The sequence below is a fragment of the Prunus avium genome, chromosome 7 (genome assembly GCF_965620075.1).
Source record: "Prunus avium chromosome 7, drPruAviu1.hap1.1, whole genome shotgun sequence".
In the NCBI taxonomy this organism is placed as follows: Eukaryota; Viridiplantae; Streptophyta; class Magnoliopsida; order Rosales; family Rosaceae; genus Prunus; species Prunus avium.
The window spans coordinates 38,783,976-38,811,595 of record NC_142290.1 but is presented as its reverse complement, the minus strand read 5'-3'; the positions used below and the strand labels follow the sequence as shown (position 1 = coordinate 38,811,595).

Below are 27,620 nucleotides of genomic sequence, written 5' to 3'. Positions count from 1 at the left end.
TACACAATACAAAAAATATATATATATATCTGCAGTTTTAAATGATAATAAACTGAGAATCAATTCAGATCCCTTGTCAGTTAGCACAAAGTATCACACCAACACTTTCCAATTCACTTACAAAACTGGGTACATTGCACTTAAGCTACACAAAAATTTGTAGTCTGCCTTTATTCATTCTTGCATCTCCTTTTTGTTGTTTAGACATCATACTCTGTAAAGACAAGAATGCAGCATATATCTTCTGGAGATGCACATTTGAAAAGGACAAAAGGGATACAAGTATTTTCAGCAATTGATTCCGCATTGCTTCGTGTCAGGTCCCTTGGTTTTTAACACAAATGGATCAATTCGGACCCAGAGTAAGGAGAAGATAGAAGCCAGGAGCACTGACCAAATGACAACAATAGTTGGCGTCCGGTTCTGCCGCCCCATGAGACCTTTAAGGAATGGATAGAGATGGATAATCACCCAAAATGAAAAGAAGAGCTTTCCAAATAGAGGTCCCCATGATTGGTACCCATTGTTTATGGCGTCTGAAATCCCAGCAACTACTCCAACAAGGTTAATGACTAAGATAGTGGTTGGAGGGATTAGGAGGGTTGTCCATTTAAAGGCGTACAATTCTCCAAAATCCTCATCATCTGATGACTTGGCAGTCACAGTGAAGTTGGTGTCAATTCCAGCCAAAACCTTCAGAAGGCCTTGGATAACAGCAAAGAGGTGAGCTGACACACCACCAATCACCCAGAATTGCTCATTTCTCCACCATTCTTCGATGCTCACTCCACTCCATCGCAGCTCAAGAATGCCCGTGGCAAAGATTGAGAGGAACAGAGCTATGAAGAAGAGACTTGCAAAAGTGCTTATCTGGAGTTTCAGAAAAAGCAAACAACTTATATCAGATGAAAAAGTATATATATTTGAAAGTCGTTGTGGAAGAAGCACAGGGAAAAGCTGTTAGAACTAGCATAAGGTTCAACTTCTTTCTATGTTTTTCAGGTGATGATTACTATCAACGTACTCTTTCTTTGCCTGTAAATGCACGAAGAAGTGGAATTATTTCCATTTGCGTTTGTGTCTAATCATTTGTTATTTATCATCTTCTACCATCCAGTGTAATGTAAAAGATAACTAGAAATTGTTACCGATGGCATGATGAATTTATCGGTGAGCAAGCAGACAGCAGGTAGGATACAATAGGCAAGGAGAGGAAGGGAGGTGAAAGGGTAGACAGTAGTGTTGACATAAGCGAACCGCTCAAGCCACTTGAGCTTCCCTCCCTTGTAGCCATACCAGAGTGGACTGTGGCGACTGAAAAAGATCTCAATGGAACCAAGTGCCCAACGAAGCACCTGGTTGAGCCTATCTGACAAGTTAATGGGAGCTGTTCCCTTGAATGCAGGTCTCTCTGGCATACAGTAAATTGACCTCCAACCCCGGCAATGCATCTTGAAACCTGTTAGGATATCCTCTGTGATAGACCCGTAAATCCAACCCAGCTGCATTTGAAATAGTAGCAATATATTCAATAATGAATCAAGAGAATCTACTCTAACTTGACCAATAAAAAGGAATTGTTACAAACTTTACCTCTAAACCCCATTCAGTTTTGTCTTCATAACCGCAACTGATTACGTGAATGGCTTCTTTAAGCATGGCCGCAGGGCTTGAGGAAGGAGGGACACCACCTTGTTCCATTAAAGTTGAAGTCACAAAAACTGCGGACTGTCCGAATTTCTTTTCGAAATTCATTTGGGACATCAATAGCTCTTTGTCATCATCCACTCCTGCACAATATGAATACAGGTTTAGTTTTTACTCAGGCAAGGTAGCAAATTGGTTAAGAAACAAAAAAATCGTTTGATTATTGATGCCCACCTTGTAGGTTTGCACCTTGTCCATTTGCAGCATGCTTGGAATACTTTGGAAGCTTCTTGCGGCGTCCAAAACATGGGCAGCAGTCACAGCTTACCATCTTTGGGCGCTTAGGACCCTTTGGAGGATCATAGCCATACAAAGCTTGCCTTCTGAACACACATCCTGTGCCCACATACACAGGACCTTGAATTCCATCAAGACCTTTCATGTTAATCTGAAAACCAAAGAGAAAGAGAACATCATTTCAATTCATACTGGCACAGTTTATTCAAAGAAACAATATCTAATATGTTTCATGCTTACATCGAAGAAGACTGTATTTCTGTTGGCATAACGATCGTTCCTGTCAATGCCATCAAATCTTTGAGGGAACTGGACATAGCAAACCTTCCTTCCAATTTGGGGGTCCATCAAGAAACACATGGCCTCTCTCGCAGCCTTGCTGTTGTTCACATAATGGTCACAATCCAAGTTGAGCATGAAAGGAGCATTGGTAAGCACTCCAGAGACACGAACCTGTTGTTACCAAGGATTCATGGCACAATTTTAATTGGCCAACCAAACCAAACAGAAGAAAAGGAACGCTTCAATTAAAATATCATATAATTACCAGGGCATTCATGGCACCGGCCTTCTTGTGATGTTGGAAACCAGGCCTCTTTTCACGAGACACGTAGACAAGACGAGGAAGCTCATTTCCTTCAGTATCAAGGCCTCCACTGTGACCAAGAAAGACTTGAATCATGCCAGGGTGATCCTTTGTATTGTTTCCGGGCCATGGTGTCCCATCTTGCATAATCCACCCTTCTGGTGGAACCTTTGTGGCTTTGGCAACAAGCGCATTTACCCTAACCTTGAATTCTTCATATTCTCTCTGCATGCATTTGGCCATTCACCAAAAGAAAATTTATATATCTATAACTAACTACTTAATTAATCAGTCTTCATCATGCATCTTAATCAAGTAAGCAGGTCTGTTCTAGTATTGATAATATTCTATAGCACATATACACACCTTCATAGCTCGACGCTCCTTCACAAATGTTGGCTGGACTTTGTCCTTGAGATAATCAATCTTCTCAGAGAAGTACATCTCGGGGGCTCGAGGCTCAATGGCAAATTTCTTGCAGAAAGGAACCCATTTGCGTGCAAATTCTGCAGTTTCTGACAAGGCTTCAAAGGTGAGCATGGAAGCTCCATCATCAGAGATGTAGCATGAGATTTTATCAACAGGGTAGTCCATAGACAAGATTGAAAGAACTGTATTGGCTGTATTAAGTGGAGGTTCCTTCATCGGATCCACAGTACTCACAAACACATCTACTGGGCAGAGCATATTTGGTTCACCCTCTCTCTCATACCTGCATCCATGAATTGATTTTATAGAGGTTTAAGATACATCAGACATCATATTACTTCATCTCAAGCATTATGTCATGTCATATTATTTACTGCCAAAATGTGAGACTAAAGAGGCAGAATATTAGGCTTCAAGTCCTTAAAATATTTTTTGTAAAAACAAACATTTGATAGTTGTCCTGTGTAGGCAGATGACATAGCTGAAATTATGTTTGCTTGCAGTAACATATTTTATATATTAATTAGTAAATTGTGTGTAAACCATTGTCAGCAGAGCTTATATATAATATATATGTATGTATACCTGAGTGAAAGGCGATCAAGGTAGGTCTCACGATCAATGGGGTACCACTTTGGGAACTGATCAAGGATCCACGAAAACGCAAACCATATTTCACAGATGACAGAGGCTAACCAGAGACCAAATGCATCAAAGACTGGATTCAAAAGCCTATACCGAAGGAAGAAGGCCAAAATAAAAAGGCGAGCCACAATGATCATCCGATAAGGGTTGATCTTGCTTGATGCAATTGGTACTTTCCTGGAGAGTGGCTGCCTAGCTTCATCGCTCCTGCAGGCAGTACCAATTTGCAACATATATTATATTATATTATATTGTATGATGTTCATAAATAAATGAAATTAAGGACTTATTGTATGTATATGTACGAACATGGACATGTCTGCATCATTCAAGTCATCAGGTTGATCAGGGCCCCCCAGGTTGCCTTGATGCTGCATTTTCCAGTCATCCATTCTTTCTTTCCACCCAGCTCCCTCTTTCTTCTCAGCATCCCATCTTTCACTTCCTGTATAAATTGCAAAACGTATATGTGATGGAAGTTTGAATTACTATTTTAGGAATGAGTTTAATCCATAAACTAATACATCTTTCAAAAATTAACAAGATAGATAGATAGATAGATAGATAAAATGAGTGAATGAATGAATATAGTATATAAATCATACCGGGCTCAGAAACTGGATAGGGATGCACTCGCTTATGCAATGAAGAAGATGGCATATGCTGATCTCCATGAGATAAGAATGTGAGCTCGCCGCTAACCTGAATGCATAGATCAATGCATATGTACACATGAGTTAATTAATTCACAGTATGAAAATGAATTAGTGGGGTTTGATTGAAAATACCGGGCGGGATCTGCCACCGGAAATTACAGATGGGAATTGGGAGTCTTGATCAGGATCGTCAGGGCCTCTGCCGTAGCTCATCTTGCCATGGAGCATGGCTTCAGCCAGATGCTCATTATTAATATTGTGCTTATTATAAGTTGATGATCTGGTGTTGCCATTATTAAGTTGATCATCATCTTCTGGATGATGGTTACTATTAATGTTGAATTCATGTTCAATGTCATCCACGTCCTCTTCGTCATCATCTCCTTCAACGCGGGGGCTGCCTTTGAGACGCTTGTATCTGGTTTTGCACTGAGGGCAGTTCTGGGAGCCTTCTCTGCGCTCGTACTCATAGCAAGGCCTGCAAACTGGGAACCCGCACTCATTGCACGCCACAAACAAATCTCCATCCACCGTCAACCCCACATCGTCCCCGCATATCTCACACACCTGCCCATCCAAGTTCCTCAATGGTTTGTGCTGCAGGCATCAAACATCAGAAAACATCAGAAAAACATCAAACACATACACTTGTAGTTCATTCATTAATTACATGATTTATTAATTACCTCTTCATGGCCATGAATGACGACGAGTTCATTGCGGTTGTGAGAACCGGCAACAAGTCCGGCGCTGGCTTCCATGGTGTTTGGATGAGGATGTCTAGATGGTGAGGTTTCGTTTTTATGATGAAGAAGGTGTGGGTAGTAGTAGTAGTACTAGTAGTAAGATAGCGAGCTAAGCTTAGAGGTTGGCATGAGATATTTGGTGCGGTCGGTCTCTCACCTCACCACCTAATATTCTGAAACAAGTTTCAAGGCCAGATGGATGTTTGTTGCAGGGTCCCCATTGCCATTGCCTTCAACCTAAGCTTCCTTCCATACCTTCAACTATACTCACCTTCTCTCCCGCCTTTTTCTTCAACCCTCACTGTCACCTTCCCTTATAATTTCATTTCATTTATTTATTTTGAGTGCTATTAAATCATTGATGTAATAGCCCAACAAAAACTGTTTCTCTAAAATTGTTTTTTTATTTTTTATTACCTACGAATTATGTAACAGGGAAGGTAATTAATTGGGCAATTAGGACATTTTTCCCACTTTGAAGATTATTCTGTTTGAGATTCACAGTAGAACCCCAAAGTTCCTTTTTGTTTTTCTTTTTTCCGATCTGCAATTTTCTGGTCCAAAAAATCTTTTATTCCGTTTGAGCTCATAACTTGTTTATCATTGGTGGGTGGGATAGCGGGATGGTTGATGATGTATTACAAGAAATCATTGGCATTTGGATCATTCGCTTTAGTTGACTTCTTTCATAGACCGTGACATTGTAAAAAAAAGGAATTTGGTTACGTTGTCATCAATTTATTCATAAATCCAAGTAAGAAACGATATTCAGGTTGCACATTACAACATAACATGTTTCACAAGACCACATTTGCTCTTAAGAAAATACAGTTAAGTTTGTTGTTGATTGATATACTTAGGTCACAGTGGGCCCATATCTGATAAGAAACACAAATCCCCCAACAGAAAAATACTTAAACTAGTGCAAAAACATTGCTTTAAAAAACTTTAGTAGTTACCCAGTTATATATAAGAAAAATATGCAAACGAGAAGACTTGAGTTCTAAGAACTTAGAAGCTAAGCCAAGTTCAAATCGTTAGGTAGGTGAGTTGAAGCCTCCCCATCTGGGCACACACACAGAGTCAGAGATTAGCAAAACACCCCAACTTCTATATAATTAACCAGCAACCTATTACAACTCACTAGCACATGTTCTGGACGCTTTGCTTCACTGGGGTCGAATTAACATCATGCCAGTCTCTCCTACTTTACATATGCAAAAGAACGTTGGATAATAATAATAAGCATTTGAATAACAATATGCATAACCAGGTTTGATCACTTAATCTGCTTCAACAGCAATCATCCAGCACCTGGCCAAATAAGCAATCGAGACTATTTGATGATGCAATCGCATATACTTTCCCCTGGCCATATTCCTTGTCTTCGAAAGCACGTGTCCCGAGAGAACAACTAGAAATAAGAGCTTATATATCAAACACAATCACTACATTGTTTGATCAGACTGCCTACAAGACTAATTGTTGCTATGGAACTGTTAAATGTTCATCTAGTGTGGACCAGAAATGTTTGCTTCATATGAAAGCTTTACATTTTTGTTATTTTTTATTTTGAAAATTACAGTCTACAAAATTCTGCAAGTTTGTTAATTGAAAAGACAGTCTTGATATCAAAATCTATTATACATGTTCTTCTCGTACAACACTATTACACTACTACTATACACAACCTCAGAGATTCCCAACCTAGTTGACAAACAAAATGAAAATCCAAATGATTTACCTATATGTAAAACCTGCTTCAAACTCAAGTCCACTCAGACACCAGCTGATATTTCATTCACTGCAGGTGCAGAGTTTTCTTTCTTCTTCGGGGGCGGTTCTTGAGCTTTCTGTAGAATAGCCTTGTTGGGAACTAAAACTATAAACATGTTCTTGTCGCTGAAGCTTTTGGCTTCCTCTGTTGCCAGCTGCAACCCATGGAAACAAGCAAACAATTGTAGATTAAAAAAACCTGAACAGCTGACTTACTCCTAATGAAAATAACCAGAACTTAAAAGAGCTCTAGATTGTAAACTCTTTCCACCCCCCTCCAAAAAAAAAAAAAAAAAAAAAGACCAATCTGAAGCACTTCAGGCATTTGAAAAACAAGCACTTAGTATTTACTATCTGTTTATGATTCAAAACACAAAAATACATCATTACCTCCCCAACATCATTCTGGAAGCGTTTGATAAGTGCAATAGCAATATTTCGGAAATCATTTTCACGGCCTTTCAAGTGGACAATAACCTTGACCTACAAAAATTCAATACAGAAAAACTTAAGAACAATACAGGGAGTTTTAATATAGGAAGGCAAATTCAGACATTATTGAGAAATCTAAGCAACCTTGTCACCATCTTTCAAAAACTTCTGGGCAGCTCTCAAACGCACAGAGTAATCATGTTGGTCAATGTTGTAACTGTACAGACAGTAATAATTATCAAAAAATTTATACATACAAATAAAGTACAGCATCTAGTTCAAATTAGGAATCAAGGCCCTTTATTAAATAATAGAATTTAGAACATATAAGTAAATGTCACATGCATAAACATCTGAAAACCTTTTCTTTCTTTTTTTGTGCTTAGTTTGATGTTTTTGAAAATTAACCATTAGTGAGTTCGACTTTTGCTTCATACTTCAAAGTAACATACTCTCATTTTCTTTGGTGGAAGCCATATTAACTCTACAATTTGCTGATACAAATTAGATAGCAAGCCTATCAAAGAAAAATATTGTTTCATAATATAAAAGTTATATATGCAACTATCTATGTAATTCAACCTTTTTTTTTCAATATCTATTTAATCAGCCATTAATGAATTTACACGTCAAACAAACATGTTATTATTCTGAGATTTGAAATAAGACTGAATGCAAAAAAAAACCAAATATATGATTCAGTGCTTTACCCCATTTTGAGCTCCTTCAAATCCATGCGGCTTGCTAACATATAAGACAAGACTCCAGTCAGTGTCCTTCTCAAATTGGAGGATTATGAATGAATTAGAAAGAAAAAGAAACAGTCTCAAGACAGAGAAGACACTCACCTGCACTTTTCTTCTGCTGGCCTCTTTTCTTCTTTTGTTGTTCATACCTATATTTACTGACAAAAAGAAAAGGTATAGATAATTAGGTCTACCCGTTCTCTGATTGAAAAGAAAAGAACATATATTTAGGGCAATTGGTTCCCTGTAAACACATTTGTAATAAACAGGATTTATTGGAAAAACACTGAGATCCCAATTTTGCATTTCCACTCAACAAACTGGTCAATGTGCTAACACAGTTTATCAGTAATGCATCAGTAGTTACACCTCTTGCTATCTATGTACAATTAAGTCATTATAATAACATAAAACTGTAAGAGGATCGATTTGAATAAGAACATTTTGAGCATTTATCACAAATAAGAACAGGAAACAGTCGAAATGAAGAGAATTATGGACTTGTTCTAAAATCATATGAAAGCTATCATACTTGTAATCCATTATCCTGAGAACTGGAGGATCTGCTTCTGGAGATAATATTACCTGCAACAATGCAGAAGAGATTAGTCTTCAAAACCATGTTATAAAAGCATCATTTCTAACTCAAATAAGAAGCTCAAATAATATTTCACAAAAAGGAAAAACAAAAATTAGTGGTAAAATGTATACCAAATCAAGTTCAGCATCGTCAGCCAGTCGAATAGCCTCCCTTTTAGAGACCACTCCAACCTACGCAGAACAACAATAAACAACTTCAAGACTTTGATAATGCATTTTTCATTTTTTCCCCCCACAATTCACCAGCAACTAAACTGAGCAGTTTAACATAAATTAAAGAAAAATTAAGACAAAATAAATAACAGAAGAAAAAGAAAACGCAAACCATGTTCTGCTTCGCATCAATTAGCCTCACGGTATCTGACCTATTTCAAAACAAATCACCAATTCAAAAATTCAATTTCGATTGACGAAAATTGATCACATGCATAAATTATCGATAAACTAATAAATTGATTAACCTGATAGAGGAGATATCAAGGGCCTCGTCCTCATCGGAGTCGCTCTTCCGTGAGCGCCTGGGGTCATTGCCGGGAAAACGCGGCCCACCGCCGAAACGGGCGGTTATTGGGCTGCTGACGGTTGAGGAGAGACAGCTAAAACAGCTGGAGGAGTTATTAAAACGAAGGCCGAAGAGTTTGGACTCCACGGAGGAGAGTGAGAGTGAGAGTGAGAGTGGAGACGGCGTCGTTTTATATGTGGTTCGGGATAGCATAGCTTTGGATGCGCAGCTGGTGGTGATCCCAGCCATGGCTCAAAACACTCAACAACAGCTAGCTACTGCGCTCAGCAATTTCCTTCTCCTCCTTATCCATAATTTTTAGGATGTTGAATTGGATGAAGAAGAATGCGAGTTGACTGGACTGCGATGGGCTTCGTTCGTTATTGGGCCATGGCTTGTCCAGGCTCATTTCAATAAGGCCCGGCTCAAGATTTTGACCTTCCCTGCATTTCAACTTTTGGAGCCATTCAACTAGTTTGATTTTAAATTTCACCGAAGTCTGAAGGTGAGTAAGCATCAAATACGGCATAGTTTCTTTTACGTTCTTTTGTGGATTGATTTTGCCATCTATGTCAAGTGAATCGCCAACCAATTTCCCACAAACATTTTGAAAGCATTTTTTATTTGGGTTCCCAGGATGAACTAAACTACTGTGGTTGCACAAACATGAAACTTCTCCATTGTTGTTCTTGTTATCATTTTTTGATAAGACAAGTCTCACTATGAACCAAAAAAGTAAAACCAACTTCTTATATTAGATTGGTGGCTGACTCTCCATTACATATAAACATACACTGCTTGCTTAGGAACTTTTAAAAAAACAAACTCAAAAAACACATGTTTACAAGCTTAACCAAAAACAGAACATAAACTTAAAAACGAAAACAGAGCTCCACTTGAATTAACTCAATCAACTTCTTCAATCTTAGGGCCAGGTCCAGTCGCAGAGCCAGTAGAAGGACCACCAGACATGTCATCATCCCCCATTGGCGGCATGCCTCCAGCACCACCAGCGCCCTGGTACATCTTAGCAATAATTGGATTGCATAACCCCTCCAACTCCTTCAACTTATCCTCCAACTCATCAACCTCAGCCAACTGGTTCCCCTCCAGCCAATTAATGGCATCCTCCACTGCCTTCTCGATCTTCTCCTTGTCCGCAGGGTCCAGTTTCCCTGCAAACTTGTCGTCCTTCACCGTGTTCCTCATGTTATATGCGTAGTTTTCCAACGCATTCTTGGCGTCCACTTTCTTCTTCACCTCCTCGTCCTCTGCCTTGTACTTCTCTGCATCTTGCACCATCTTCTCTATTTCTTCCTTGCTCAGCCTTCCCTTGTCGTTGGTGATGGTGATCTTGTTCTTCACTCCAGCAGTCTTGTCCTCCGCTGACACATTCAAAATGCCATTCGCATCAATGTCAAAGCACACATTGATTTGGGGCACGCCTCTAGGAGCAGGAGGAATCCCAGTGAGCTCAAACTTCCCCAATAAATTGTTGTCCTTGGTTCGGGCGCGCTCTCCTTCGTAGACTTGGATCAAAACCCCGGGCTGATTATCGGAGTAAGTAGAGAAAATCTGCTCCTTCTTGGTTGGAATTGTTGTGTTCCTCGGGATGAGAGTAGTCATAACACCACCAGCAGTCTCAAGCCCAAGACTGAGAGGCGTGACATCGAGCAACAACAGGTCCTGCACTTTCTCATCTCCTTCGCCGCTCAAGATCGCAGCTTGAACCGCAGCACCATAGGCAACCGCTTCGTCAGGGTTTATGCTCTTGCACAGCTCTTTCCCATTGAAAAAATCCTGCAAAAGTTGCTGAACCTTGGGAATTCTAGTCGACCCACCAACCAGAACCACGTCGTGAACCTGACTCTTGTCAATCTTAGCATCCCTCAGACACTTTTCAACCGGCTCCATACACTTCCTGAACAAATCCATATTCAACTCCTCGAACCTGGCCCTTGTAATCGTCGCATAGAAATCGATCCCTTCGTACAAAGAATCAATCTCAATTGTGGTCTGAGAGGTCGAAGACAGGGTCCTCTTAGCCCTCTCACACGCCGTCCTCAACCTCCTCAAAGCTCTGGCATTTCCACTGATATCCTTCTTATGCTTCCTCCTGAACTCGGCCACAAAGTGATTCACCATTCTATTATCAAAATCTTCACCACCCAGATGAGTATCGCCGGCGGTGGCCTTCACCTCAAATATCCCCTCTTCAATAGTCAAAAGCGAGACATCAAAAGTGCCTCCACCGAGATCGAAAATAAGGACGTTCTGCTCACCTTTTCTCGAGGCCTTCTTGTCCAGCCCATAGGCTATAGCGGCGGCGGTGGGCTCGTTGATAATTCGCATGACGTTGAGCCCAGAAATAGCGCCGGCGTCCTTGGTGGCCTGTCTCTGCGAGTCATTGAAATAAGCAGGGACAGTCACCACAGCGTTCTTTATGGTCTGACCCAAATAAGCCTCAGCTATCTCCCTCATCTTCGTCAGCACCATGGAAGATATCTCCTCCGCAGAGAAGGTCTTTTCTTCGCCTTTGTACCTGACGACGATCATGGGTTTGTCGCCGGGACCAGGGATGACCTTGAAAGGCCAGAGCTTCATGTCGCTTTGGACTGTAGGGTCGGAGAATCGGCGGCCAATGAGACGCTTGGCGTCGAAGACGGTGTTCTGTGGATTCATGGCCACTTGGTTTTTGGCTGCATCGCCGATGAGCCGCTCGGTGTCTGTGAAGGCCACGTAGGAGGGAGTGGTGCGGTTGCCCTGGTCGTTGGCGATGATCTCAACGCGGTCGTTTTGCCACACACCGACGCAGCTATAGGTTGTGCCAAGGTCGATGCCTATGGCCTTGCCTTCAGTCTTGGTCGCCATTGAACTGCTTGACGCTCTAAATTCACACACAGAATTCTTAAGAAATTTTAGCAAAGCTGGTTTTGAAAGCTCGGAAGAAAGTTTTAAAGCTTTGTGATGTCAAAATGTGAGATGGGTTTGGTACAGGGACTCCAAATTTATAGTGATGTAAGAGATAATTCGAGAAAAGTGAAGGATAGACGGTGAGAAACATATAGGAGGTTTGAGGTTGTGCCAGATAGTTCTGGAACGTTTGAGTTGGGTTCTAGACGCGGGGAGGGAAGGAAAGATTGGGAGGTGAAGCTGGGCCTCAATTATACGAAAATTACTTCCGTACCATCGTCTTGTTGGATGAAATTAGAGTGGATGATGGTATGTTTGGAAAGGGAAGGAACTTTTTGGTCGTGTCATCAAGAACGAAAAAAACTTGCCTGCACCGGGGATAGGGCTACAGTCCTATCCCCCTCCAATCGCAGCCCGCCACGTGTCCAATTTTGTCAGAAAATGGACAAGTGGCGGGCTGCGATTGGAGGGGGATAGGACTGTAGCCCTATCCCCGGTGCAGGTAAGTCTCTCTCCATCAGAACGGTGGGTTTCTTCGAGAATCTGTGGGGCATCGACGTGGGCAAAACCAAGGGTAGACTGGTGATGAGGTGGCAGATTGATTACACGTGGACCGGTTTAAGTTGGTTCTACACAAGGGATGCCAATTTTCTCTGCAGTAAAAGTCTTGGTCAGATACAAAGGAAGGGGTATGGAGACGGATTCGGGGAAGGGCTAGGATGATCCCTAACTCTAACCCGTTCCATTTAGAATATATATATATATATAATTTATTTTTATATAAATACGTTATTAAGATGTGTGATTGTGGTGCTACTTCTATAATAATGATCATGTTTTGGAAATGTAGTGTCTAGATTTTTAGTTAATAAAAATTAAATTGATACATATTATATGTTGTGCTCATAATGCTTTTTTCTTGTTCTACAAAGTAATTTTTTATTCATTTTTTTTCATAATGGGGTGGTTTAGAGAATCCATTCTCTAACGAAGGTGGGAAGAGCCGGTCCATTGATTTTAGAGGCCCTAGGTAGAAATCAAAATTGAGGCCTTTTATGTTCAATATTTACCTTAATTTTAGCAAAACTTAAATAAAAAGTTTGTTAGTTTATATAAAAGAGGCTCACTATATAAAAAGTAAAGAAATAAACCCAAAAAAGCATCTGGTACACACATAAAAGACATTTTTTGCTACTACATTTCTTGGGCTAAAATGTGTTATAGAAGGCCCAATTTTTTGTGGGTCCTACGCCATTGCCCAACCCGCATAACTATGTGTGGGGCCTAAAAGCAGGAATGAGGAATTCCCAATTTAAATATTACAGGAATGAAGACGAGGATAAGAAAAAAAATGCTTAACTAAGATACTTAACATATAATTGAAAATGACACACCCCTCGATTCGACCATTGCTAATAAATCTAAGAGAAAAGAATTCCATGCAAGAACATAATCAATTTATGTGCTCATATAATTCTGGGGGTTGACCATGAGCCATATGATATTAACAAAGGTTGTGGTTTGGCAAATTAAGGACTTGTTTGGGAATGATTTTGGAGTAACGAAAAACGCTTCTAAATAAGTGAAAGCGCTGCTTTCTTTTAAAAATGGTGTTTGGCAAAAATTACAAAAGCACTTTGAGTGAGATCCAAAAGCACTTGGAGTGGTTTTGGAAGAAGCACTTGAGAGGTGCTTCTTCTTAAAAACATTGCAGGACAAAAACACGGGAAACACTTGGCTCCTTTTAATGAAACTTTTAAAATGCCAAAAATACTCATATTTAATTTTTTAAAATGCCAAATTTAAACTGGGAATATCTGATAAACACCCCAATTAAAATACTCTTGTTCATTAATTTGACACCCCTTTTACATCTATATCATGCACCAAATGATAAAAATTTATACTTTAGGCCATCATATCTATAATCTGCAAAAATGAACAAGGAAAATTACAAGTGCAGGGGCAGCAAAACAGAGAGAACATAATAATTGATTGAAACCAACCAACCTATGTTGAAGACCCAGTTGGCTCCGTGAGTATGATTCTAGGCAATCCATTACCATCATGTACTATATTCAATGGCATCATTTTGAGCCTAAACCTCTCTCTTACAGAAAATCAAAATAAAAGGATACATCAAGATTAGTCTTTGACAACCAGAACAGAGAACAATGTAAGAAAGACAAATCTTTCCAAGAAAAACAGTGAAGAACCAGAATGAACAAGCGTAACAAGAGATGGGTTAGCTTACGTTGATTGCTATTTTATATGAAATGTTATCGGCTTCTAAGTTTGAAGCAGAAGAACAAGTAAGCCCAACAGTGTGTTGGGTTCGTAGAAAATCTTTGCTGCAATGTCACATGACCATAGATACGATATAATAAAATGAATGATTTTATATTTGAGGGAAAGAGAAAGAGAAAGATAGTGAGGAGAAGGATATCCAAACAAAGAAAACCAAACACTCAACAAAATATCAAAAGCGTTTTTCTGTGATGTAAAAGCACTTTTAAATGTGACGTCCAAATGACAAACTGCTTCGTTGTAGAAGCACTTATGTCATAAGCGGTACTGGCATAAGTGATTCAGGAAGAAGCACTCCCAAACGAGTCCTAACTCAAATTTGTAAGATTTTGCCTTTTGTAGTTGTCGGTCCTGTATGTGTTTGGGCTATTCTATGGTTTGTTGTACTGGGCTCATCTGATCTTGTGGGTATGAGCCAGCCCTTAATGTATTTTTATAGAAATTTTGACAAAATTACAAATTTAGACAGAAAGTGCGTTGAAAGGGTGATTAACAAAAAGTTTTTTTGTTCTCAGTCAAGTTCTCGGTTCTTTTGTTCTCCTTGAAATTCAATGCTTGAAAATAAAGATAAAACCACCACCATGGTTTTTGTATAAGGAATACGACTGAAACTAACGTCATATAATTGGCAAGATTAAATAAAAATAATATATTTTAAGTATTTTGTATGAGCTTTGTTAAGTAATTTGTTTTTATTTAATTTTTGTGAATTATGCGTAATTTTGGTGGTTATACAAAAATAAGCATAGTATTCTAAAAACGATAGCATAGTTTGGACAGAATTCAGAGTAAGGCAAAGGGCACATTCGTCAAATTCAAAGATTAGAAAAGTGTACACAACTCATCTCCTACCAACGACACGACAAGTGGACAACAACGTAATCACACTCACCCGACATACCAAACAAAAAAAAAAAAACTCAAACCGAAAATCATGAGGGAAAAAAAAAGAAAAGAAAAATGGAAATCCAATTCCAACGCGGACACACTCTCTCACTTCACCAAGGAAAGGAAGGGTTTTTTAGCCTCTCCACCGCCCCACGGACCCCTCTCTCTTTCTCTCTTCTGAGCTTCCCCTCTTTTCTCTCTCTCTCTCTTTCCCTTAGAAGAGAGAAAAACTGAACCAGACTCGGAATCGGAATCGGAATCGGAATCACCTTATCTCTATAAATCCAATTCAATAGGATTCAGCGTCTTGTTTCGCTGAGTCTATCGTTGTTGTTCTGCTCTCTCTCTCTCTCTCTCTCTCTCTCTCTCTTTGTTCTTTGATCGGACGGCGGAGATTCTTTCAGGAGATTAAGATCGAGGTATGCAGCAGGGTGATCAGACGGTGTTGAGCTTGAGACCTGGTGGCGGTCGTGGTAGACTCCTTGGTCCTCGCTTCGACTCCTCCGCTTCTTCTGGCCCATCTTCCTCGTCGTCTTCTTTAGCTTTCGGCTCCTTTTCTTCTGATCTCCCTCTCTTGCGTCCCCATGGCGGTGCTCCCTCTAATTTCTCAATCAAGGTATACCTATCAAATCTCTCATCTTTCTTTGGATCTAGGTTTCCTTTTTCCGCCCTTGTTTGTATTATGTATGCATCTATCTAGCTATGTGATTTGTTGTTGCTTTGCTTAGCTGTTATTCTGCTTCTCGATTTAATTTGTAATTTTTATTTTGTTTCTCTTGGGTGAATAATAAGAAAGCTATAAGTTTGTTTTTTGGATTGAATTAGGTTCTAACAAGGATAGTTTCTCTGACATAATTGTTCCTTTAATGCTTTAATACGCGGTTTCGATGTTTCCCTACCAATTTTGAATGTTATTTGAACAAACTGTTAATGTTTATTGCACCACCCACCTCTGAAAAACCACTGTTAAGTTGATGGAAATCTTTGTTTATATCAAAAGGAGGAGTAGTGTTTTAAATATTGTCAATGTCCTAATTCTTGTTGGGGCGCTTAATATGTGTACCTACTGTAAATATGGACAAACAGCTATATGTAGGCTTTAGGTGGGCAAGTAGTGAGTCTTTGATTGCCCATAAAGGACCTACAGACATCGGATTCATTGGGGTTCACAGTCAAATGAGCCATTCAACCATGGTGCATCCCTGGGAGTTGGCTATTTTACAAGAGGGATCTTATGTTTGTATGCACTAAAGGCTGAAGTTCATTGAGGAGGGGCCTGGGATTATTTATAAATTCATCATGGTAGTACATTTTTATATTTTTGGTCACACACACGGTATTAGTAGTTGTGTTACCATCGTTAGTTTGTTTCACCCATGCCAAATATCCTACGAAGTGCCAAATTGCCAAAACCTTTTTTTCCCTTCTGTTCGTGTGTGTTTGGCAGATGATATCTATTTAATTATGATTATTATCTTCACATTTGAAATTATTTAGTTGGAGGAGATTTATAATCTCTTAAGCTTTGGTTCCTATTTTGCATTCTTGCTCCCATTGAATGTGGTCGAACGCTCTAAACTCTTTCCATGACAGGCTGGGGACTCACGGTTTGAGGGTCGTGAGCGTGTGAAGTACACCAGAGACCAGATCTTACAGCTTAGAGAGGTATTCCATTTTTTAATGCAATTGATTTTGAAACGTAGTAGTATTTTTTATTTATATGAATTGTCAGAAGATTGTATGATTCTTTAACTTTTTTGTTTAAACTAGAAAAGACTATATATTCTCAAATGAACTTTAATGAACTTCGGATTGTTTATCTCTTCTTTATAGGCTGTTGAGGTCCCTGATGAAATTCTGAAAGTGAAACAAGAAATTGAAGTTGAATTTCTTGGTGAAGATCAGAGTTGGGGTCGTGCAGAAACCAATGTGAGCGTTTATCCAACTAATAACTTGTATTTCAATGCTTTAAGTGCTCAAGTTGATGGAGGGGTTCAAAATCATCAATTTCAAATATCTTTTGTTTCATTGCAATTCATCATGTTTGTTCTTATTGCTGATTATAATGATTAGTGATGTTGCCTTACAGAACTAATTGATCTTCATATTATACTATGATATTCATTGTGTGCTTCGTATAAGAATTTTTATTTATTCTCCTCTTCAGCTGCCAACTCCGCCTCAATCTCAAGGTCGTTATTCTGAGCCCGACAGTCGGGATTGGCGTGGCCGCTCTGCGCCTGTTCCTGCTTCTGGAGAGGAACGATCTTGGGAGACTCTTCGGGAGAATAAAGAGTCTGGTAATCGGTTTGATTACAGACAACAAGAAGCAAATCAACCTCAATTTGCAAGGACACAGAACTCTTCCAACCAAGGGGTAAGGGTTTAGGGTTTAGGGTTTCAAATATGGTCAGTGTAATTATACATGTATTTTGGCATGATTGTTTTGTTACTTTATTAATCATGTGATAAATTGTACATTTAATATCTGTCCTCAGTTTTGTATGTGTACCTAATGTACTTGCATACAAGGACAGTGTTGACTGTGCTTCATTTCTGATGGCGCTGTTTCCTCATTATTTCAGGGAGGGCCTGCTCCTGCTCTAACCAAAGCTGAGGTGCCATGGTCAGCTAGAAGGGGTACCCTATCTGATAAGGACCGTGTGTTGAAGACTGTGAAGGGGTAATATATCACGACAGTTCATTGTATTGTATTATATCTTCATTATTTTCTCGCTCCCTGGATAACTTGAGCCTTGAAAGCCTTTTTGTTATCTGTTTGATCGTGGGATTAAAACACGCAACTCGGAAAATGATAACGGATGCTGAAATATGAAAATACTATTCTCTGTCTCATTATCTCCCAATAAAGACTGTCTAGGGGTCCTTTGCTTCCCAAGTTGCCATGGTTTGATTATCTTTTTTTCTGTAGACTGAGTTGTCCTCAAAACATTGTGTTTAATCCCACTTGCTTTATGTTTATCTATGTAGGATACTGAACAAGCTGACCCCAGAGAAGTTTGATCTCCTTAAAGGGCAACTTATTGACTCTGGCATTACATCAGCTGATATCTTAAAGGTGTTGATTTTGATTTCTTTATTGATATGCCCTTCTAATGTTCTCTTTCGGTTCTGTTTTGTTACTGCTGTCAACTGTACTCACAGTTTTCTTTGCATTCCAGGGGGTTATTTCACTGATATTTGATAAGGCTGTGCTGGAACCTACATTTTGTCCCATGTATGCTCTTCTGTGCTCTGATCTTAATGAAAAGCTTCCCCGGTTCCCCTCAGATGAACCAGATGGAAAAGAAATCACTTTCAAGCGTGTCCTCTTGAATAACTGCCAGGAGGCTTTTGATGGTGCTGACAAATTGAGGGAAGAAGTGAGGCAGATGACTGCCCCTGAACAAGAGATGGAGCGTAGGGATAAAGAAAGATTGGCCAAGATTCGTACACTGGGAAACATTCGTTTAATTGGAGAGCTTCTGAAACAGAAGATGGTACCTGAAAAGATTGTACATCACATTGTTGCGGTTCGTCTTGTATTCCCTCTTTTCTAGCCCTTTCTTGATCAGCGACTTTTCTTAAATATGTTATTCATGGTTATTTGTTATGTGAAACAGGAACTTTTAGGAGCTGATAACAGAACTTGTCCTGCTGAGGAAAATGTGGAGGCCATATGTCATTTTTTTAACACTATTGGTAAGCAGCTTGACGAGAGCCCAAAATCACGCCGTATAAATGATTTGTACTTCAGCAGATTGAAGGAACTGACAACAAACCCTCAATTGGCTCCAAGGTTGAGGTTCATGGTTCGTGATGTACTTGATTTGCGGGCCAACAACTGGGTTCCCAGGCGTGAAGAGGTAGGCTGTTGTAATATATGTATTTGACTGGCATGCTGAAATACATGTGTAGTTGACTCTTGTAATATATGTGGAGAGGTGGTGTTATTTAACTACTAATCATCTTATTTTGAACTTTGGTTACAGGTAAAAGCCAAAACCATTTCTGAAATACATACGGAGGCAGAGAAAAATCTTGGATTGCGTCCGGGTGCTGCTGCAAGCATCAGAAGTGGTCGTAACAACGTTACTGGTGCTCAAGGGAATACCAGTCCTGGGGGTTTCCCAAACAACCGAACTGGTTTAGGGGGTATGATGCCTGGAATGCCTGGAATGCCTGGAATGCCAGGAACAAGGAAGATGCCTGGGATGCCTGGAATAGATAATGACGATTGGGAGGCCCCTAGGAATCGATCAATGCCACGAGGTGATGCTGCTGGACGTGGCCAGTTGCCATTCATTGGAAAATCAACATCAGCGAACACAAGACTGTTACCTCAGGGTAGTGGTGGCCTTACCAGTAATAGGCCTAGTGCCTTATTGCAGGGTAGTGGTGGCCCTCCTGCTCGTCCATCCAACTATGCTTTTGGTGCAGAGCCTGTAGCTCAAGCGCTTGTGTCTGCTAGACCTGTTGTTGCTCCATCTATATCACCACTTACTGAAAAGCCACAAGCTTCAGCTCCAGCTCCAAAGTTGAAACAGGACGAGCTTAAGAAAAAAACAGTCTCCCTTTTGGAGGAATATTTCAGTGTTGGACTCTTAGATGAAGCATTACTGTGTGTGGAGGAGCTAAGATCTCCAGCGTACCACCCTGAGGTTGTCAAGGAAGCTATCTCCCTTGCACTAGAGAAAAGTCGACCCTGTGTTGAATCACTTGTGAAGCTTCTGGAGTATTTGTTTTCTAAGAAGGTGTTTACAGCTAGTGACATAAGGAGTGGATGTTTATTGTATGCATCTATCCTGAATGATGTTGGCATTGATCTGCCAAAAGCACCGAGTAACTTTGGTGAAGTTATAGGGAAATTAATTTTGGTTGGAGGCTTGGATTTTAAGGTGGTGAAAGAGGTCCTGAAGGAGGTGGATGACGACTACTTCCAGAGAGCTATATTAGAGGCAGGACTGAAGGTTGTTAGTTCTAGTTCGTCTGGGCAAGGTGTGTTGGATTCTCAAGCGTCTGATATTGATGCCTGCCGGAGTCTATTTTAGAAAGCCTCGAACAGCTTCGCATGAGCACGTGAGTTTCTGTAGGGGTGCGAACTCCATGTGCTTGTGCTTGTGCTTCACCTCTTTGCGACGCCGTTACCCTGCACCCTCTCTTTTTTGGGTGAGTGATTTGTATTACAATAGATGTGATAAGGTGGAGATGCCAAGGACAGGACAGGTATTTTTTTTCTTTTTAATTTGAGTTGTATATTTCCCGAGGTCATAGTAGTGTGTTTATTGAGGAAAGAAATCAAATCATAATGCCATGGATTTTGCTCTGGAGATGTGGATGGCTAATCACGTGTTATATTTAAATTTGCTCAAGGTGGAGAGTGTCCCTTCAAAGGATCCAGTTGTTTTGTACTTGACTAGTTTTGTTTCGTCTCCTTTTGTTCTCTTCTTGACTAATTAAATTTAGTTCATTGTTAAACTTGGCCAGCTCATAAATGCCTTGTCTTTATATTCCACTATCAAAGGAAATTGGTTCCGAGCATATTTCGTTTGGATTTCAATGCTAATTTTTCTCTCTTTTCAATTTTTTCGTAGACGTATGTTGTGTAACTGGATCTCATTGAATCTGCTCGCCCAACAATAAAAAAGTTAAATGTCTCAAGTGCCACGGAGAGCCATTATTGATTAAATAAAAATTCATATTAACCAGAATAATAATAATAATAATTGAAAAGGTCTATTCACGTAAACAGTCACATGGTACTTTTTTTATTTTTTAATTTTAGGCCTGACATTTCTAATAGCGCTACTTAAAATAGCATTGTTTGGCTCCTTAAAATTGAGGAGTTTAATTAAATAGGGTTTAAAGAAATTTGACAAGTATCTGGCTCCTTAAAATTGAGGAGTTTAATTAAATAGGGTTTAAAGAGTATCAAAACAACATTGATAGTAAAGAAGGATGAGGAGCCAAGTTTTTTCCAATATGTAATCAAATGCTCCTCAAATCTAGGAATTAAGTTAACTAAGAGAATAGCTTATTAGATTCTAATTTCTTATTTCTTTACTCTTTTTTTAATATAAATGATAGTTTAAATTGCAACACAAATCTACAAGTCAAGACACTTTCTCCTAGACTCTAATAGCTCTTACTTCCCTACTCTTTAAGTTCGACGTTTCAATTTATAGTAAGTAAACATGCTGTAAAGATATCCAAATACAAAACATAAAGAAGCATGGCCCTATACAATACAAAAGAATATGGGCCCAGTCGGTAAATGTTTGGATTTGAATGTCATTTTATTTAGAAATCCCTCGTAAAACCATGACTTTTCAACAAATGGCTTTTAAAAAATATAGGCTTTTTATCACAAATGGTCCTTCAGGTTTACAAAATTATCACGAATCGTCCTTTAGGTTTTTTTGTGACACTAATAGTCCTTTAGGTTGTCATCCACCCATCAAAATGGTCCTTCTGTTAGTTTCTGTCAAAACTGAACTTAAATTCACATGGTCAGCCTGCTTTTTGAAATAATAATCGCATCATTCCACTCAACCTTCGACCAAACCCAACTGACAGAACCCTTTCCCTCCATTTTGGCGCTCTAAACTGCAGTATATAACATCAGTACCAAAAGTGGGTTCACAGCCTCCTCTTTCACAACCTTCTTCAACAAACCAAGGCACGACACCACAAACCTAGCAAAAAAGACTTAAGTCTCCAGCAAAAAGAGGAAGACCATGGAGAGTTTGAGTTAGGACTTGGAAGTTCATTTTGATGTATTGTATGGGAAGTTCATTTCGATGTATTGTGTTAGGATTTGGGAATTTGTTTTGATATATTGTGTTAGGACTTGCTCAAGATTGATGTCTTCGATGTGGTGCACTGGTTTTTTGAGTACTGATGTGGTTCAATGGTTTTTTGAGGACTCTGTATTTGATGTGCCATGGATAATGAATTTGCAGGACTTCTATTTTTCAATTGATCCATGAGTTTGGTCTTTCTCTGGAGTTCCATTGTTGGTCTTTCTCTTGATCTTGGATTGTTTCAATTTCTTCAGAAGTTTACTTTTTTGATTGGTTATATTCTACAGGGGCGCCAAAATGGAAGGACCATGAGGAAATGGAGGGAAAGGGTTCTGACAGTTGGGTTTGGTCGAAAGTTGAGTGGAATGATGAGATTAGTATTTCACAAAGCAGGTGGATGACAACCTAAAGGACTATTAGTGTCACAAAAAAACCTGAAGGACGATTCGTGATAATTTTGTAAACCCAAAGGACCATTTGTGATAAAAAACCAAAAATATAAATAACCAAAAATATAAATAGAAAGTAAAATAAGAGCGAATTTTCCCGCGAGATTGGCCCGAGTGAGAGAGAATGTCAGGCAGCGAACAAGAGCGAACAACAAAGTCAGGGGCGGAGGAGCAGTCGCTGAGGGTAGCCGTAGCCATTTCTCTTCTCCGATCAAAGCTTCTTCAAAAGCAGCAAAAGCAGCCTCCTCCTCCTCCTGTTGATCAATCCGACACTCTCCGATGGAAGCGAAAGGTCTCTCTCGTCTCTTTCAACGCACACACCTTCCGATTCGATCACAATTTTTGTTAAATTGCTTTCGGAACCTAATTAACTGAGTTGTACTTCAGGCTAAGGAGCGAAAGCAAGAGCTTTTGAGACTCCGACAAGATCTCAAAGAAGCTGAAGGTCCTCCTCCTAGCTTACGCCTCTCTCTCTCTCTCTCTCTCTCTCTCTCTCTCTCTATCTCATTTTCTTCATGCGTGATTAATACTTAATTAACAGGTTTATGCATAAGCTTGTACTGTCTTTTCGGTTTCAGATGCTTCGCAGTGTGACTTGTTCCCGCAAAGCGCTTCTTGCAAGTGTTATTTCTTTGATAATTTGGGGAGACTAAGCCCTAATAAGCGGCTTCCAGATCCTTCTCAGTGCAGATTCAATGATGTCTTGCGACGCAGATTTCTCAGACACGGTTGGTCCTCATCAACGCATCCTCTTTCTCGTATTCTGATCAACTCTGCATAATGCATGCACTTCTTTAATTCTAACAACTGCTTTTCTTCAAAAAATAAAATAAAATCACAGTACGTTTTAAGGAAAGGAGAAGAAGAACAAGTAGTTCATCCCAGCGACACCATTTTGCAGGTGAATACATAATTATGATCAACTTGTGTAACTCAAATTATACTCCTATTTGGCTTTAATTTAATTTTCTGGCTAATAATCCTAATATATGTTATACCTACCCTTATTCTGGCATATAATTCATCCATTTTGTGACTGAATATATAGGAGCTTAGCAATTTAGGGTTTTAAAAAATATAATTTATTTGCTTTTGTATAATCTGGTTTGATGCATTTAGTAATTTCTAGTGCAGACATAAACAGTGAAGATGAAATGGAGCAGCTTAGGGCCTCAGTCGATTTTCTTGTGGAGCTTTGTGAAACTAATTCTCCTGTTAGATCCACATCTTACTTTTATTGCGGTGTTTATGTAATCATACCTTTTCATTTTAACTTTGATCTATTGGAATTTCAGGTGGAGGAGGCCAATGTTGCAAATTGGTCGCACCAAGCTGCAGACTTTATTTTAGGTAGCAAATTTTTTATTTCTTCCTTCTGATTATCTGAGTTTAATGGTATCTACATTCTGAGAATTCTCCAAATTAATGCTATCTATAGAGTAGACTCACTGAATTAATGTATCCAAATTTTTAACCTCGTTTAGTTGTATTCTTTAATTCTGATAAGAGTGTTTCTGAAGGGGATTATACTTTTTTAATTATTCCATAGTCAAAATAAAAAGATATATCTAGATAATAGGTTGACTATAAACGCAGGAAAACAAACTACAAATTAAGTATAAAGGTCTCAAGAATCTTGCTGAAATTTTTGCTTAGATTCTGGAAGATACATTGAGCTTCATTTTGGGTTTGTTTAGCATAACCACATGGAACATCCGTGATTGTGGGTAATAATTTGGGCAGTGTGGGAATGCCCTGTTATCTCTTAAGTTTCTCTTTGCCTTTTCCAGGTTGCAGTGTTTCCATCACCTGCCACCTTTACTTGTATATATTTTTCTAAATGCATTATGTCTATTTCTTGAAGCTTCATTGAAGAACCTGTTATCAGTGGCAATGAATGTGGAACTCATAGAAGGAATTATCAGCAGCTTAATCACACGTTTGGTTAGAAGGATGTGTTGCCCCTTGCAAGGAAACGGTAAACTGTTGTTTGTGGTTGGGTTCTGTTAATATTTTCAGCATTATATTCCTGCATATATTAAAATTAATTAAAATTGTATATTTTTGTCACCCTATGATGGCATTCACCATTCATCATATTGCATTATGGCTGGCTATAATTTCCTTTTTCAAGGATAATATGATCTTACATTTACGCTTTATCTTTGATTGTTAATATATCATTTCTCTAATTATATTACTAATCATTTGTTCCAGCATCAAAACACTCTGAACCTGATGCTCAGTTTTTCGTTCAGCACTTGATCCGAAAGCTTGGAAGTGAGCCCTACATTGGTCAACGTGCATTATTCTTAGTAACTCAGAGAATCTCTGTTCTTGCAGAGAATTTCCTTTTCGCAGATCCATTTGATGATGCTTTTACAAACATGCATCAATGCATGTTCATGCTGTAAGTATTCTACAAAATACATTCTTGACTGATCATCTCTCCAATTTTTTCATTGGTTTTGTAAAAAAATTTATGCACTAGGGCCTGAAACCCAACTTGCTTTTCAGTAACATTTAAACATGAGAACTATTAATTGAATCCAGCATCCTCATATTCCTCAACAATTTGGGTACAAAACCTAGTTCGAGCATCTATAATCCCAATATTTGAATAGAAAGGCGTCACAATAGAAAGTTCAGGTTCCTCCTTTGAGTGGCCAAAATCTGTTAGAGATTCATTAGTTCACTAGACAAGAAGGCATCCTACCCTCTTCGCTTTTCTTCCATTGAGTCTGCAAAATTGTGGATGGTTACTGAGTCAGTTGCATAATTTTAACCTGCATTATCTTTGTAGTGGATTGTTCTAACTTCTACCAGCCACTATTATTGCCAAGTTATAGAGTGGCTAGGACCTTATGCGGAAAATTATATTTTCTGATGGTAAACCACATGAAATTTTTATGCAATCTAATTGGCCACACTTCTCTAGAGGGTGTAGGGAACTTGTTTTAATAATCTTGAACTGTGACCACATACATCTCTTCCCAGTGAAATGAGTTTCTGATATGACTTTCTTGTAATAAGTTTAAATTAACCTCTCTCATCTGTTTATGCGTATGACAGGATCCAGCTTACAGAGTTTTTGGTATCCGATTACCTATCAGAATGGTCAAAGGATGAAGGTTTTGACACCAGTGAGTTACTCTCTTAATTGCTACGCATTTCACAAGCTTTAAGAATCTTTTTGGTTTTGTTTTTGTTTTTGGGTCTCACGCCAGATTGAATTTGAACAATTCCAAGATCATTCCAAACCAAACAGAATTTCACAAACCCCTGTGACATAGCATAAGCATGCATAGCACCCGTTTTTGTACAAAGAAATTTAAGGAAATATAATGCAGCTATGCAGATTACGTTGCAGACATATTGCAAAACATTTTCTTTTACTAGATAGATTGTCTTAGATCAAGCATAGGCATATTGACTGACCGGAGAAATAATTTTGATGATTGTGGTGATACTGCAGTGGTCTTTGAAGAATGGGTAGCATCAATGGTTCACGCACGCAAGGCATTACAAATTTTGGAAAGCAGAAATGGGGTCTATGTGTTATACATGGAACGAGTCATAGGTGAGTTGGCAAGAGATGTCGGCCTAAATATGTCCCTGCACAAGCTCAAACGCGAAACTCTTGATAGCCTGTTGTCCCACCACTGACTGCCCCCAATTCTTCTTTCTTTCTTGTACTCTTTAGTATGAGACTCACTCTAAAACAAACAAATCAAGATTTCCGATTTGAACGAATTTTTGTACATATATTTTTTGGGTTTCCAAATCCTATTTTTTAACACAAATGCAAACACTGTTTTTGGTTGAGGAGGATCTTTTTAGCAAGCAATTCAAAGAAGATAAGAGCGACGTTTAGCTGATATCACAAATGATAATGCTAATTCCTTTCATTTCTTGTCTATAATAGATGCCGTGGTGACACGCATAATTTACTGATGGGTGAAGTGAAGATAATATAGATTACTGATATGTCGATAGAAATGGTTCATTGTCGTCGCTTGTGCGCCTAGTCCTTTTCTTCACTGGGATTCTTTCCTTCCTTGTGGCATGGGCCCATGGCATCTTCCTTTTCTTCTCCTATATGAAAACCGCATTCACTTAAAATTTATTTGTTTAATTAATTGTCAAAGATATTCAAAGCTTTCGGCTGAATTACACTGGACACCTTTGCCCCCATGAAGTGACCTATTCATGCAGCCCGTTCAACTTTGGCGTCTAATATATAATATCCATATGTTATATAGCATTGGTGAATTAGTAGAACTTATTTAGCATATTGCTTAGCGCTTGGCAGCAGCAGCAGCAGCAGAGCAGGCCAGGGCAAAGCAAGAAGGCAGGCATGTTGAATGAGATGAAATCACGCTGCGTACTCAGTCTCTCGCTCCTTCTTCTTCTTCTTCTAATATTCTGTCAATCGCTTCCAAGTTCAGCCCATGGAGATGGAAATGGAGGTGGTACAACAACTACTAGTACTATTACTAGGGCGGTTGTTGTTGGGGAGCAGCAGCAGCAGCAGCCACCACTGCCAGCTACAAATTACCATGTCAGTACTTTGCTTCACACAACTCGGAAGCTTAAGCTTGGGGTTCACATGAAAATAACCCGTAGCGTTCCAAAGGTTCCTCGTGTCAAAAAATCATCCGCCATTCCAACTCAGATGACACCTTCTCTTCCTGTCGCTTGTTTTCTTTCTTCATTATCCCTCCTTTCTTTCTTTCTGTTATAGGATAGGAGGAGCTGGATATAATATATATCTGCTAGAAATATTATGTTTGTTTCCAACAACAATCATCATCAATATTAGCTTGAAATATAATGTTTGTTTCAATTAGAAAGTTGAATTACGATTCCTAACCCATTCCCGATAATCAATCTCCTTTTATTAGGGCATGTTTATTAATCAAGAATCAGTGTAACTATGAATCGGGTTAAGTAGGAATTGGGTTAACCAAGAATTGGAGTCATGCATTCCATTTAAGCTGTTTACCAACTATCATGAATCAGAATGAAAATAGAGTTCATTCCCATTAAAATGTTTACTATCCATCATGAAACGAAATGAAAAACAATTTGATTAAGAAAATGCCCTTAAACAAAATATGTTTTTTTTCTTCAAAGGTTACTACAAATTTTCATATGAAAAAAATAAAATTGTAAGGGGTATTTTAGGCATGAAAAAC

At 39.1% G+C, this 27,620-nt stretch overlaps 5 protein-coding genes and 1 non-coding gene across 7 annotated transcripts; 3 read left to right on the top strand and 3 right to left on the bottom strand.

Moving 5' to 3' along the window:
• Nucleotides 1–5,157, bottom strand: IRX3 (Cellulose synthase family protein). The gene is made up of 12 exons (XM_021958435.2): nt 4,947–5,157; nt 4,393–4,857; nt 4,210–4,306; nt 3,914–4,049; nt 3,545–3,811; nt 2,897–3,242; nt 2,492–2,755; nt 2,185–2,397; nt 1,882–2,095; nt 1,594–1,790; nt 1,149–1,502; nt 1–870 (listed from the first exon to the last, which is right to left on the bottom strand). The coding sequence occupies exons 1-12, from the start codon at nt 5,019–5,021 to the stop codon at nt 289–291; spliced, it is 3,210 nt and encodes a 1,069-aa protein (XP_021814127.1). The 5' UTR covers nt 5,022–5,157; the 3' UTR covers nt 1–288.
• A 939-nt stretch (nt 5,158–6,096) lies between these two features.
• LOC110756931 (Translation initiation factor 3 protein) lies at nt 6,097–9,389 on the bottom strand. 2 transcript variants are annotated; one of them, XM_021958423.2, is made up of 10 exons: nt 9,022–9,389; nt 8,886–8,925; nt 8,672–8,731; nt 8,493–8,545; nt 8,063–8,118; nt 7,925–7,958; nt 7,359–7,431; nt 7,173–7,265; nt 6,751–6,937; nt 6,097–6,420 (listed from the first exon to the last, which is right to left on the bottom strand). In XM_021958423.2, exons 1-9 carry the CDS (start codon nt 9,309–9,311, stop codon nt 6,785–6,787), a joined length of 852 nt encoding a protein of 283 aa, XP_021814115.1. In that variant the 5' UTR covers nt 9,312–9,389; the 3' UTR covers nt 6,097–6,420; nt 6,751–6,784. The 2 variants fall into 2 exon arrangements, with proteins under 2 accessions (XP_021814115.1, XP_021814114.1); XM_021958422.2 differs by lacking the exon at nt 6,097–6,420 and having other exon boundaries at nt 6,524–6,937; nt 9,022–9,388.
• Nucleotides 9,390–9,785: 396 nt separating this feature from the next.
• Nucleotides 9,786–12,240, bottom strand: LOC110756901 (heat shock 70 kDa protein). The gene has a single exon (XM_021958386.2). It carries the CDS (start codon nt 11,931–11,933, stop codon nt 9,969–9,971), a length of 1,965 nt encoding a protein of 654 aa, XP_021814078.1. The 5' UTR covers nt 11,934–12,240; the 3' UTR covers nt 9,786–9,968.
• A 3,006-nt stretch (nt 12,241–15,246) lies between these two features.
• EIFISO4G1 (MIF4G domain-containing protein / MA3 domain-containing protein) lies at nt 15,247–20,675 on the top strand. Its single transcript, XM_021958464.2, has 9 exons — nt 15,247–15,786; nt 16,764–16,835; nt 17,004–17,099; nt 17,338–17,547; nt 17,756–17,853; nt 18,162–18,249; nt 18,353–18,703; nt 18,794–19,036; nt 19,163–20,675. Exons 1-9 carry the CDS (start codon nt 15,592–15,594, stop codon nt 20,219–20,221), a joined length of 2,412 nt encoding a protein of 803 aa, XP_021814156.2. The 5' UTR covers nt 15,247–15,591; the 3' UTR covers nt 20,222–20,675.
• Nucleotides 16,219–16,323, top strand: LOC148293427 (small nucleolar RNA snoR103). Its single transcript, XR_015825985.1, has one exon. It is a non-coding gene; the product is annotated as a small nucleolar RNA snoR103 (small nucleolar RNA).
• A 1,602-nt stretch (nt 20,676–22,277) lies between the features above and the next one.
• On the top strand, nt 22,278–26,284 carry MPS1 (multipolar spindle 1). The gene is made up of 10 exons (XM_088256113.1): nt 22,278–22,714; nt 22,810–22,867; nt 23,001–23,150; nt 23,264–23,323; nt 23,557–23,636; nt 23,718–23,772; nt 24,287–24,400; nt 24,640–24,832; nt 25,495–25,565; nt 25,898–26,284. Exons 1-10 carry the CDS (start codon nt 22,547–22,549, stop codon nt 26,086–26,088), a joined length of 1,140 nt encoding a protein of 379 aa, XP_088112239.1. The 5' UTR covers nt 22,278–22,546; the 3' UTR covers nt 26,089–26,284.
• The last annotated feature ends 1,336 nt before the right edge of the window (nt 26,285–27,620 follow it).

Excerpts from the sequence above, each read along its gene's own strand:
- LOC110756901 (XM_021958386.2), bottom strand. The coding sequence starts at position 11,933 with ATGGCGACCAAGACTGAAGGCAAGGCCATAGGCATCGACCTTGGCACA.
- LOC110756931 (XM_021958423.2), bottom strand. The coding sequence starts at position 9,311 with ATGGCTGGGATCACCACCAGCTGCGCATCCAAAGCTATGCTATCCCGA. Across the intron at positions 8,119-8,492 it reads CTCAGGATAATGGATTACAA|TAAATATAGGTATGAACAAC; the intron begins GTATGATAGCTT and ends TCTTTTTGTCAG. Across the intron at positions 6,938-7,172 it reads TCCAGAATGATGTTGGGGAG|CTGGCAACAGAGGAAGCCAA; the intron begins GTAATGATGTAT and ends CATGGGTTGCAG.
- IRX3 (XM_021958435.2), bottom strand. The coding sequence starts at position 5,021 with ATGGAAGCCAGCGCCGGACTTGTTGCCGGTTCTCACAACCGCAATGAA. Across the intron at positions 2,756-2,896 it reads AGGAGCGTCGAGCTATGAAG|AGAGAATATGAAGAATTCAA; the intron begins GTGTGTATATGT and ends AAATGCATGCAG. Across the intron at positions 2,096-2,184 it reads GAAATACAGTCTTCTTCGAT|ATTAACATGAAAGGTCTTGA; the intron begins GTAAGCATGAAA and ends TTTGGTTTTCAG.
- MPS1 (XM_088256113.1), top strand. The coding sequence starts at position 22,547 with ATGTCAGGCAGCGAACAAGAGCGAACAACAAAGTCAGGGGCGGAGGAG. Across the intron at positions 22,868-23,000 it reads AGATCTCAAAGAAGCTGAAG|ATGCTTCGCAGTGTGACTTG; the intron begins GTCCTCCTCCTA and ends TTTCGGTTTCAG. Across the intron at positions 23,151-23,263 it reads ACGCAGATTTCTCAGACACG|TACGTTTTAAGGAAAGGAGA; the intron begins GTTGGTCCTCAT and ends ATAAAATCACAG.
- EIFISO4G1 (XM_021958464.2), top strand. The coding sequence starts at position 15,592 with ATGCAGCAGGGTGATCAGACGGTGTTGAGCTTGAGACCTGGTGGCGGT. Across the intron at positions 17,854-18,161 it reads GTGTTGAAGACTGTGAAGGG|GATACTGAACAAGCTGACCC; the intron begins GTAATATATCAC and ends TTATCTATGTAG. Across the intron at positions 19,037-19,162 it reads GGGTTCCCAGGCGTGAAGAG|GTAAAAGCCAAAACCATTTC; the intron begins GTAGGCTGTTGT and ends CTTTGGTTACAG.